Source organism: Heterodontus francisci, chromosome 34 (assembly GCF_036365525.1).
Source record: "Heterodontus francisci isolate sHetFra1 chromosome 34, sHetFra1.hap1, whole genome shotgun sequence".
Lineage (NCBI taxonomy): Eukaryota > Metazoa > Chordata > Chondrichthyes > Heterodontiformes > Heterodontidae > Heterodontus > Heterodontus francisci.
Genome location: NC_090404.1, coordinates 5,270,425 through 5,283,128, shown reverse-complemented (window position 1 = coordinate 5,283,128; position 12,704 = coordinate 5,270,425). Strand labels below are relative to the sequence as shown.

Here is a 12,704-nt window from a genome sequence, read left to right as displayed (position 1 = left end):
CCCGAGACCATGTGCGCACCGCGGCGCATCCTGATGACGTAGCATTGTCATCAATCACTTTGTTCCCAGAATGGTTCCAGGGAATAAGCAATTTTAGCTACAAGGCTAGATTGGAGAATCTGGGGTTGTTCTCCTTGGAGCAAAGCAGATTGAGGGAGATTTGATGGAGGTGTACAAGATTATGACCGGCTTGGACAGGGTAGACAATTAGCTGATGATACAAGGACTATTGGACGCAGCTTTAAGGTTTTGGGTGAGATATCGGGGATGTGAGGAAAAACCTCTTTCTTCTAACTACATGTTAGAATGATCTGGAACCTACTGCCTAAGAGGGGGATGGAAGCAGAGGCAATGTGCATCAGGGTATGTGCATGGTCAAACTGGGCCAGGAAGCAGGAGGAGAGAATGTTCTGAATTTCTGTCTCGAACTGACAGTGATGAGTTTTGTAAACTCCTTTTACAGGGGAAAAGAATGAGTGGATTTGCATACAGGAAATTCAAACCGAACATCACATCAAGATCTGACAGAATCACTTCATACATCAGGACCTTAATATCAAATATTGATCTGTTCTGTCTGTGGGGAAAGATTTCTAACATCAGTGTGACTGGGAAAAGTACTGAAACACACACCGAGTGAGAGTGTTCCAGTGCACTGACTGAAAATGAACGTCATACCATTCAGAACAGTGTTCTGTGTGTGTGGCTGAGGCATCAACTGATTGTCCAACCTGAAGAGACACAAGGACACCTGCAACATGGAGAAACCGTGGAAATGTGGGGACTGTGGGAAGGGATTCAATTACCCATCACAGCTGGAAATTCATCGGCGCAGTCACACCAGGGAGAAGCCGTTCATCTGCTCTGTGTGTTGGAAGGGATACACAGTGGAATCCTACCTCACTGCACACCAGCGAGTTCACACTGGGGAGAGGCCGTTCACCTGCACCGAATGTGGGAAGGGATTCACTCAATTATCTCACCTTATGAGGCACCAGCGAGTTCACACGGGGGAGAGGCCCTTCACCTGCTCTGAATGTGGGAAGGGATTCATTGATTCATTTGAGCTTCAAAAACACCTGCGACTTCACACTGGAGAGCGGCCGTTCACCTGCTCTGTGTGCGGGAAGGGATTCACAGAGACATCCCAACTTCTGAGACACCAGCGAGTTCACACTGGGGAGAAACCATTCATCTGCCCCGTGTGTGGAAAGGGATTCGCTTTGTCTTACTCCCTCACTGAACACCAATTTGTTCACACTGATGAGAGACCTTTTAAATGTGCTACCTGTGAGAAGCGATTTAAAAGTAAAAAGCAACTGCTGAGACACCAGCGAGCTCACAAGTGACTGCAGGGATTGGATTCTGCTGTTAATCAGATCCAGAACTAAATCCTGACTGGAAGCCTGTTTCCCGTTGAGTTTCCACAGAGCTCAGCACTAGGCTGCTTGATTTTCATGGTATATATCAATGCTTTAGACTTAAATGATTAAAAAGTTTGCAGATGATACAAAAATTGGTCTTGCAGTTGATAATGAAGAGGAAAGCTGCAGACTGCAAGAAGATATCAATAGACTGGTCAGTTGGGGACAAAAGAGGTCAATGGATTTAAGTGTTCAATTTATCAATCAGATCTCAAGGATAAGGGATAGTGACAATCAGCTGTTCTAAATATTTAAGTAAATTCAGGTCTGAGATATATAGATAACAAGAGGTAATAAAGCATTTGAGTTAACTCCCTATCAAATAAAGTGTCATCAGTACAAAGAACCAGTGAGTAGCTGATCAGTCTTTTGTCATAAAAAGTGTCTGTGTGCCTGCGAGACTGAGAAAAAGGATTTCTCTGAGAACAGTGAATGCTGAACTGGGTGGGGCAATTGCAAGGCGAACTGTTTTTCCAAGCCATTCAGCAGAGAGAAATGACTGGCTGCTGGGGAATTTTTTTCGTTTCAAAGTGCGTTCCGCACTACCAGGGCCAGTTGGCGCAAGTGCAGGTGACGTGATTGCGCAACACGGACAGATGGGTCCGCACCCACCCCGGCCCGCTCGCTCCGTCCTCTCTGGCCATTGTGTGCTGCCATGTGTTTAGGTTGCCATCGTGTGATTATTTGAGCAGCGCCATATTTAATCCTGGCGGCTGCCGACATCGCAGACCATCCACAAACATTCACACCCTCCACCACTGACGCACAGTGGCAGCAGTGTGTACTGATTTAAAAAGCGAGAGGGGCTATTAGTTGCTGAGATCTTGCCCATTTTTTTAAATTTCCAAAATATACTTTATTCCTAAAAATCTGTAAAAATTACATTGCAAAACAGTTTCAAACAGCACCAAAAAATACAAATATTGCAAGGGAGATCAGTTTCCTTCAATACAATCATGAGTTGCCTCACAACCGTTCCATTTCACATTTGTCATGCCATTAACATTTTTACATTTACAGCAAATGAAAATTTTCCTGATACAGTTCGAGGAGTTTCCCATGGATCCAGCCCCTCAGTTCAGCTTGGTGGGGGGACCTTACACTGTGGTCTTTCCCCATTGAGCCTTTGCTGCGGATGCCCCAAGCTTTAGTGCGTCCCTCAGCACGTAGTCCTGGACCTTGGAATGTGCCAGTCTGCAACATTCGGTCATAGACAACTCTTTGCGCTGAAAGACCAGCAAGTTTCGGGCAGACCAAAGGGCGTCTTTCACTGAATTGATAGTCCTCCAGCAGCAGTTGATGTTTATCTCAGTGTGCGTCCCTGGGAACAGCCCGTGGAGCACAGACTCCTGTGTTACAGAGCTGCTTGGGATGAACCTCGACAAAAACCACTGCATCTCTTTCCACACCTGCTTTGCAAAGACACATTCCAGGAGGAGGTGGGCAACCGTCTCTTCCCCACCACAGCCACCGCGAGAGCATTGTGCGGAGGGGGCGAGACTTCGGGCGTGCAGGAAGGCTCTGACGGGGAGGGCTCTTCTCACCACCAGCCAAGCTACATCTTGGTGCTTGTTTGAAAGTTCTGGTGATGAGGCATTCCACCAAATGACTTTGACGGTCTGCTCGGGGAACCATCCGACAGGATCCACCGTCTCCTTTTCCCTTAGGGCCTTGAGGACATTCTGTGCAGACCACTGCCTGATGGATCGGTGGTCAAAGGTGTTTACCCGCAGAAACTGCTCCATGAAGGATAGGTGGTATGGCACGGTCCAACTGCATGGAGCGTTCTGCGGCAATGTGACCAGGCCCATCCTTCACACCACCGGGGACAGATAGGACCTCAGCACGTAGTGACACTTGGAGTTTGCGTACTGGAGATCTACACACAGCTTGATACAGCCACACACGAAGGTAGTCATCAGGATGAGGGTCATGTTGGGTACATTTTTCCCGCCCTTGTCCAGAGATTTGAACATCGTGTCCCTCCGTTCCTGGGACAGGGATACCCAGGGGCCAGCACTGCGGGGCAGGGATACCCAGGGGCCAGCACTGGTTCCAATGAAGGGTCACTGACCCGAAACGTTAACTCTGTTTCTCTTTTCACAGATGCTGCCAGACCTGCTGAGTGGTTCCAGCATTTCTTGTTTTTAAACCAGCACTGCGGGGCAGGTATACCCAGCAAGAAGCACTGTGCGGTAGGGATACCCAGGAACCAGCACTGGGGGCAGGTATACACAGGAACTAGCACTACAGGGCAGGTATACACAGAGATTTGCACTGCTGGACAGGTATACTCAGGACCTGGACTCAGGACTACAGGACGGGGCTACCCAGGAACTAGCACCACTGGGCAGATTTACTCAGTGTTACAGTCAAGAGGGGAATGGACGCTTTCCACAGTTCAACTCGCACCTGATGGCAGCAAGTGTTTTTGTTATTAGATTTATAACCCCTTTGTGTTTTATTTGTCCAGTAAACAGACTGTGACATGTGTTCTTGTTGATGAAAAAGCTGAATATTAATTACACAGGAGAGCCGGTGAGACAGTTTTGGAAAGATAAGTGCATTAAAAATTTATCTTACTATGAATCAAAACAACACCAATGTGCATTTTTGTAAAGAAACTTTGAATGAGAAGATTAATTTATTGACTTACTTTCTCATCACTATGCTTAACACTGATTTAGTGAGATACCTGGCATTTTTTTGCTTCCAGTGAAGAGGAGCTGCTGTAGTCTGTCTCAGACAGTAGCCTGCTCTTGCCACTGGTTTGGGTGGTGTCCTGTTCCACTTTTGGAAGTTTTTTCTTTGTGGTTTTCCTTTGTACCACTTGCCACTGACCTGTTTGTCCATCTGCTGCCTCCTCCTCCATTGATTGATTCTGTCTGTGGAGGAGGGGTTTCCGGGTGCTGGGTCGCTGGTTTCAGCTGCCTCTCCTTTCTTCTCCTTCTCAGGTTGAAGTTCCTCACTGCAGAGAAGGTTGCTGGTCTCCTTTTGAATACCGGACGCCTTCATCGAACCTTCTCCCGGCCTTTCCTTGGACCTTGCCACCTAAGCATAACTGAGGCAGTGTTTGGGGCAGGTTTTGTAGAGGTGGCCTGCTGCACCGCACAAGTTGCAACACTTAGTCTGCTTACAGTCCTTGGTCTGATGGCCTTCCTCCTTGCAGTTCTTGCAAACAACTGTGCTGCAGTTGGCTGCCATGTGACCAGATTTGCCACAAGTGCGGCAAACTCTGGGCTGCCCAACGTAGACCAAGAAGCCTCGACTTCCCCCGATAGCGAAGCTGGAGGGAGGGTGGATGATGGCTCCACTGGCATCGACCTTCAAGGTCACCTTGACCTGCCGCTTGCTGGTCCAAATCCCAAAGGGGTCCTTGACATCAGTGCTGCTGCCGGCCACCTCGACGTACCTGGCGAGAAAGGTGAGTACATCCACCACCGGAACATGGGGGTTGTAGAGGTGAATCGTCACCACCCGGTCCCGTTGTGATGGAAGCGTGAAGAGCGGCTCCGCTGTGAGGATTGACAGTGGCGCCCGGTCCCCTTTCTCCTTGAATGCCTTCAGGAACTTGATGCATCTGGAACAGTACAAGAACAAAGAACAAAGATAATTACAGCACAGGAACAGGCCCTTCGGCCCTCCAAGCCTACGCCGATCCAGATCCTCTCTCTAAACATGTCGCCTATTTTCTAAGGTTCTGTATCTCTTTTCTTCCTGCCCATTCATGTATCTGTCTAGATACATCTTAAAAGACTCCATCGTGCCCGTGTCTACCACCTCCGCTGGCAATGCGTTCCAGGTGCCCACCACCCTCTGCGTAAAGAACTTTCCATGCATATCCCCCCTAAACATTTCCCCTTTCACTTTGAACTCGTGTCCTCTAGTAATTGAAACCCCCACTCTGGGGAAAAAGCCTCTTGCTGTCCACCCTGTCTATACCTCTCATGATTTTGTACACCTCGATCAGGTCCCCCCTCAACCTCCGTCTTTCTAATGAAAATAATCCTAATCTACTCAACCTCTCTTCATAGCTAGCGCCCTCCATACCAGGCAACATCCTGGTGAACCTCCTCTGCACCCTATCCAAAGCATCCACATCCTTTTGATAATGTGGCGACCAGAACTGTACGCAGTATTCCAAATGTGGCCAAACCAAAGTCCTATACAACTGTAACATGACCTGCCAACTCTTGTACTCAATGCCCCGTCCGATGAAGGAAAGCATGCCGTATGCCTTCTTGACCACTCTATTTACCTGCGTTGCCACCTTCAGGGAACAGTGGACCTGAACACCCAAATCTCTCTGGACATCAATTTTCCCCAGGACTTTTCCATGTGCATGCTGAACTGTGTGGGGCAATTGCAAGGCGAACTGTTTTACCAAGCCATTCAGCAGCCAGAAATGACTGTCACATGACTGGCTGCTGGGGAATTTTTTTCATTTCAAAGTGCGTTCCGCACTGCCAGGACCGGTTGGCGCAAGCGCAGGTGACGTGCTCGCGTAGCAGATAGGTCCGCCCCTACCCCCTCGCTCCCCCCCCCCTCCCTCCGGCCATTGTGTGCTGCCATGTGTTTAGGTTGCCATCGTGTGATTATTTGAGCAGCGCCATAGTTTAGTTTAGAGATACAGCACTGAAACAGGCCCTTCGGCCCACCGAGTCTGTGCCGACCATCAACCACCCATTTATACTAATCCTACACTGATCCCATATTCCTACCACATCCCCACCTGTCCCTATATTTCCCAACCACCTACCTATACTAGGGGCAATTTATAATGGCCAATTTACCTATCAACCTGCAAGTCTTTGGCATGTGGGAGGAAACCGGTGCACCCGGAGGAAACCCACACAGACACAGGGAGAACTTACAAACTCCACACAGGCAGTACCCAGAATTGAACCCGAGTCACTGGTGCTGTGAGGCTGCGGTGCTCTTGCAGCAATATGTTGTGGAAGCAACTAGGGAGGCTATCTTAGATCGAGTATTGTGTAATGAAGCAGGGTTAATTCGTAAATGTCAAAGTAAAAATCCACTGGGAAATAGTGATCATAATACCATTCAATTCCATCTCAAATTTGATAGTGACATACTCCAATCACAAACAAGAATCTTAAACTTAAACAAAGCAAATTACGTAGGTATGAGGAGAGAACTGGCTAAGGTAAACTGGGTAAATAGACTAAAAGATATGGCAGTAAATGAACAGTGGGAAACCTTTAAAGAAACAATTCAAAATGTTCAACAAAAATTAATTCCATTGACAAACCAAAATTCAGCGAGAAAGATCCATCCGTGGCTCACTCAGGAAGTCAAGGATAAAAAAGGAGGCTTAACAATGTTGCAAAAAAAGAGTAGCAAGTCTAAGGTTTGGGAGTGTTTTAGAAACCAGCAAAGGGCCACCAAAAGGTTGATTTAAAAAAAGGAAAAAATAGAATATGAGTGTAAATTGGCCAGTAAGGAAGAGGATAGTTAAAGTAAACGTGGGTCCCTTAGAAGCAGAGACAGGAGAAATTATCACAGGGAATAAGGAAATGGCAGAGGCGTTGTACAAATACTTTGTGCCTGTCTTCACAGTAGAAGATACAAGTTTCATACCAGAGATCGACAGTAAACTAGGGGTTAAAAAGAGTGAGTAAATTAATGTTAGTATAGAAAAAGTATTGGAGAAACTTAAGGAATTAAAATCTGACAAATCTCCAGGACCTGATGTCCTACAACCGAGGGCTCCAAAAGAAATAGCTGGAGAGATAGTGGATGAACTAGCTGTGATTTTCCAAAATTCCTCAGATTCGGCAACATTCCCATCAGATTGGGCGTTGGAAAATAGAATCATAGAAAGTTTAAGGCACAGAAAGAGGCCACTTGGCCCATCGTGTTTGTGCTGACCAAATAACGATCTACCTATTCTAATCCCACCTTCCAGCATTTGGTCCGTAGCCCTGCAGATTACAGCGCTTGAGGTGCATATCCAGACTCCCTTTCAGGCAGTGAGTTCCAAACCATCAGCACCCTCTGGGTGAAAAGGTTTTTCCCATCTCCCCTCTAAATTTTCCACTAATCACTTTAAATCTATGCCCCCTCGTCACTGACCTCTCTGCTAATAGACCCTTCACCTCCACTCTATCCAGGACCTTCAAAATGTTGTACATTTCAATCAGATCTCCCCTCAGCCTTCTCTGTTCCAAGGAGAACAACCCCAGCCTATCCAATATTTCCTCATAGCTGCATTTCCCCAGTCCTGGCAACATCCTCGTAATCTCTTCTGTACCCTCTCTAGTGCAATTACATCCTTTCTGTAATGAGGTGACCAGAACTGCACACAGTACTCAAGTTGTGGCCTAAACAATGATTGATACAGTTCCAGCATAACCTTCCTGCTCTTATATTCTATACCACAGTTAATAATGGAAAGGATCCCGTATGCTTTCTTAATCACCCTATCGACCTGTCCTGCTACCTTCCGGGATCTGTGGACATTCACTCCAAGGTCCCTCACTTCCTCTGCACTTCTCAGTATTTTCCCATTAATCGTGTATTCCTTTGCCTTGTTTGACCTCCCCAAATGCATCACCTCACACTTCTCCAAGTTGGATTACATTTGCCACTTTTCTGCCCATCTGACCAGATTATCAATATCTTCCTGCAGCCTACAGCTATCCTCCTCACTATCTACCACACAGCCAATCTTTGTGTCATCCGCAAACTTCTTGATCATGCCCCTGACATTTATGTCCAAATCATTAATATACATCACAAAAAGCAGGGAACCCAGTACTGAGCCCTGCAGAACGCCACAGGAAACAGCCCTCCAGTCGCTAAAACAGCCGTCAATAATTACCCTTTGTTTCCTCCCACTGAGCCAATTTTGTATCCACCTTGCTGCATTTCCCTGGATCCTATGGGATTTTATTTTGTGAACCAGTCTGTGATGTGGGACCTCGTCAAAAGCCTTGCTAAAATCCATGTAGGCCACATCAAATGCACTACCCTCATCTATTTTCCTTGTTACTTCTTCAAAAAAATTAGATCAAGTTGATCAAACAAAATCTTGATCAATCTGTGCCTTTCTATGTGCCAATTTATCCTGTCTCTCAGAATAGATTCCAACAATTTGCCCACGACTGAGGTTAGACTGACTGGCCTGTAATTATTTGGTCTATCCTTTGCTCCCTTTTTAAACAGAGGTAGAATGTTAGCAAGTCTCCAATTATCCGGCACCACACCTGTATCCACTGAGAACTGGAAAATGATGGTCAGACCCTTTGCTATTTCCTCTCTTGCTTCCTTTAATAGCCTAGGGTACATTTCATCTGGCCCTGGTGATCTATAAACTTTCAAGGATGCTAATCTCATTAATACATCCAATCTCCCTATGTTTATCACATCCAACACTTCACACTCTTCCTCCTTAGTACATCATCCCCTCTTTTGTGAAGACAGATGTAAAGTATTCATTAGGAATGGAACCAATGTCCATACTGATGTCAGCTGTCCAACCACAAAGCTGCTGTGTGGAGTGTTCCCGCTCCCTGCAACTGTCAGAGAAAGAGAGAGGGGGCGGAGAGTGGGGGTAGAGTGAGAGAGAGGGGTCAGAGAAACAGAGAGGGGGATAGAGAGAGGAGGGGCAGAGAGAGCGACAGGGGACAGAGAGAGAGGGGGGTGCGGTCAGATAGAGATAAAGGGGACAGAGCAAAAACACGGGGGACAGAGAGAGGGGAGACACAGAGAGCGAGGACGCCACAAAGAGGGGTTAAAAAACACAGAGGGTGGGAATAACACACAGAGAGGGACCGCCACAGAGAGGGGGGTACACAGGGAGAGAGAGGGACAGAGAGAGAGCACTCAAGATCACTCCTGCCAGGTGGACATCTATTTGGAATACTCCACATTACTACAGCAAGTGTGCAGGAAAACTTGACTACTTGTGCAAGCAAACAAATGCCAGGTATCTCATGAAATCAGTGTCCAGCATAGTGATGAGAAAGTAAGTCAATAAATTAATCTTCTCATTCAAAGTTTCTTCACAAAAATGCACATTATTGTTGTTTTGATTCATAGTAAGATAAATTTTTAATGCATTTATCTTTCCAAAACTGTCTCACCAACTCTCCTCTGTAATTAATATTCAGCTTTTTAATCTACAGGAACACATGTGACAGTCTGTTTACTGGACAAATAAAACACAAAGGGGTTAAAAATCTAATAACAAAAACACTTGACTGTAACACTGAGTAAATCTGCCCAGTGGTGCTAGTTCCTGGGTGGCCCCGTCCTCTAGTCCTGAGTCTAGGTCCTGGGTATACCTGCCCCGCAGTGCTGGTTCCTGTGTATACCTGCCCCGCAGTGCTAGTTCCTGTGTATACCTGCCCCGCAGTGCTGGTTCCTGTGTATACCTGCCCCACAGTGCTGGTTCCTGTGTATACCTGCCCCGCAGTGCTGGTTCCTGGGTATCCCTGCCCCGCAGTGCTGGTTCCTCAGTATACCTGCCCTGCAGTGGTGGTTCCTGTGTATACCTGCCCCGCAGTGCTGGTTCCTGTGTATACCTGCCCCGCAGTGCTGGTTCCCGGGTATACCTGCCCCGCAGTGCTGGTTCCCGGGTATACCTGCCCCGCAGTGCTGGTTCCCGGGTATACCTGCCCCGCAGTGCTAGTTCCTCGGTATACCTGCCCCGCAGTGCTGGTTCCTGTGTATACCTGCCCCGCAGTGCTGGTTCCTGGGTATACCTGCCCCACAGTGCTGGTTCCCGGGTATACCTGCCCCACAGTGCTAGTTCCTGGGTATACCTGCCCCGCAGTGCTGGTTCCTGGGTATACCTGCCCTGCAGTGGTGGTTCCTGTGTATACCTGCCCCGCAGTGCTGGTTCCTGTGTAAACCTGTCCAGCTTCCCTTGTTAGAGCTGAACCATGTTGAATCCGTCCATGAATCTCACATCCTGGGAACATTATTTTGGAGAATGTGCGGTGGAGACAACATGAAACCCACCCCATTCCCAGAATTAGAATTGTGTTACCCGGAGGCGGAAGGCAGCCGGATTCCATCCAAATGGATCTTAATGAAAAGGATCTGATTCCAAAGATTCAGGGAAGGAAATTCAGAAGCTCCTGTGGGAGTTTAATGACTTTGTAATGGATATTTTTCCAATGTGCGTTGTGTAGTTTGGAAGTGTGAAATGTTTCTCGAAGTGAGTGCAGCCGACTCTGTATTTCATCTGCTTCCTGAACACTTGCTCTGAGCTGAGATGTTTCGGTTGTGTCGCGGATATCAGTTTCACCTGACACGGGAAAGGTCCCTGGTTACTTTGGAAGGATTTCCTTCAGTGTGTAACTGGATGTTGTTGGTTTGTTAACCCTGATGAAACCAATTGCCCTTCATTAAACCGCTTTAGAAGATTGATATCTTTGACCAGGAATCAAACCCAGGTTGCTACAATTAAACAGCTGGATTCTCACCACTAGACAACCAAGGAACAGTGAGCAAAAACATTGTGACAATTGTGGATATAATTGAAGATATCGATATATATTTGGACGTAACATTCTTTCTGTGCTGGATGTAAATCAATTTAGTGACTCTGCTGCTTACAGATTTATTTACATGTGTCTCTGTTCTTCATTCACTTTTTCGGCTCAATCTGTCTTCATTCGGAAAGTAATGTCGACCTATTTATTTCTCTCTTACTTTTCATTTACTCCTAAATACATTTACACACAACACAGATACATTCAGAAATAACACACACATTTACTCAGGACCAGCGCACTCATACACCCACAATACATTTACAAATATCACAGCATCAATATTTATATATTTAGAAAAGTCTACACACCAAAAGTTGAATAGTTTTTCACGAGCTGCCTGTCCTGTTGTGTATTTGGAGCAGTTTCCTACTTTCCCAGCGGTGATTCTGATTGATGATTCTGGGACTCGGTGTGTGGAATTGGATTTGAAAGCTAAGGGAAATTCACCGCTCAGTGTTCAGCTCTCAGTGACAATTCCACAGCCACTTTCATCACCTGTTAGCAGCGAGACTGAAACAAATACAGGCAGGGATTCTGAGTTTACATCAACAGAGATGGAGTTATTTGATGCAGGTAAAACATCATTAAAATGTTTTACTGCGTTGGGAATTGTTTTTCCTAATACCAGCTGTAGAATAACCCATATTGTTTATTGATAGAATCAATTTAGATTCGTTTTTTTGAAGGCAATCAGTTAATATATTTCTGATAGTTTAGATGTAGGTACACGGTACATTTATTTATTTCTTGCATATTGCCTCCCTTTATTTGAAGTGAAGTGAATATTCATGAAAGCATTTTGGTGTGATCTGACTGGAGAGAAGCAGAGCTGGCAATGTTTGAGGAATAGTTTCTTGCAGCCAAAGCAGACACCAGCAAGGTCTTGGTGCGGGGCAATAACTGGTGAAAAAGAAAGCTGAGTAAGCGTCCGTCCCTGGGTGGGCTCGAACCACCAACCTTTCGGTTAACAGCCGAACGCGCTAACCGATTGCGCCACAGAGACTGATGTCAGAATCTTTTACAAGATAAGTCAAAGCAATATATCAGTGAATTAAAGATTCAGGTAGTGTGACGGGTATCATCTTGGCAGAGATCAGCTTTTCCAGACACTCTCTGCCGGCTGATTCCTGGGGGCTTTGCTGCCATCTGGTGGAATAAATCAGAATTGCTCCGCAGGAATTTCCCCTGCATTTGGAGAACGATGTTGACGCATTGCTTTTGGAAGACATTCAGAAGGGGACAACAGCAAAACTTTTGTGGCAATTAAATAGTTGTATTTAGTACAGAATGATGCACATTTAACATTGCCAGACTGATAAAAATAATCTTTCCAGCTCAGGAAACCACTGTCGAATGTTGTAAAAACCCATCTGTCTCATTGATGTCCTCTGGGGACGGAAATCTGCCGTTCTTACCTGGTCTGGCCTACATGTGACTCCAGGCCCACAGCAATGTGGATGACTCTTAACTCCGAAATGTCTGAGCCAGCCTCTCAGTTCAAGAGCAATTAGGGATGGGTAATAAATGCTGGCCGAGCCAGCCACGCCCACATCCCACGAAGGAATAAAAAAGGCAATGGATACAATAATAGTGACATGGACCCGTTCCCACTGCGAGCAGCGTTGATACAGAGAGAATCCAACAGGAGGGAGATTGGTAAAGCTGTGTGTGTGTGAGAGAGAGGACAGAGTGTGAAAGAGGGACCCTCACTCAGCCTCCACACTGAACAACTTCTGCTCAGTAATTTCAACTC

At 46.4% G+C, this 12,704-nt stretch overlaps 1 protein-coding gene and 1 non-coding gene across 2 annotated transcripts in view; one reads left to right on the top strand and one right to left on the bottom strand.

Annotated features, from left to right (window-relative positions):
- The window catches only part of LOC137348537 (zinc finger protein 850-like), a 109,007-nt gene extending 106,905 nt beyond the window's left edge, over positions 1–2,102 (top strand). Inside the window, exon 20 of the mRNA XM_068013841.1 lies at positions 738–2,102. Within this exon, the coding sequence (XP_067869942.1) occupies positions 738–1,349 (612 nt within the window). The 3' untranslated portion in view covers positions 1,350–2,102. The remainder of the gene's footprint in view (positions 1–737) is intronic.
- A 9,778-nt stretch (positions 2,103–11,880) lies between these two features.
- On the bottom strand, positions 11,881–11,954 carry trnan-guu (transfer RNA asparagine (anticodon GUU)). The gene has a single exon. It is a non-coding gene; the product is annotated as a tRNA-Asn (tRNA).
- Between the last annotated feature and the right edge of the window lie 750 nt (positions 11,955–12,704).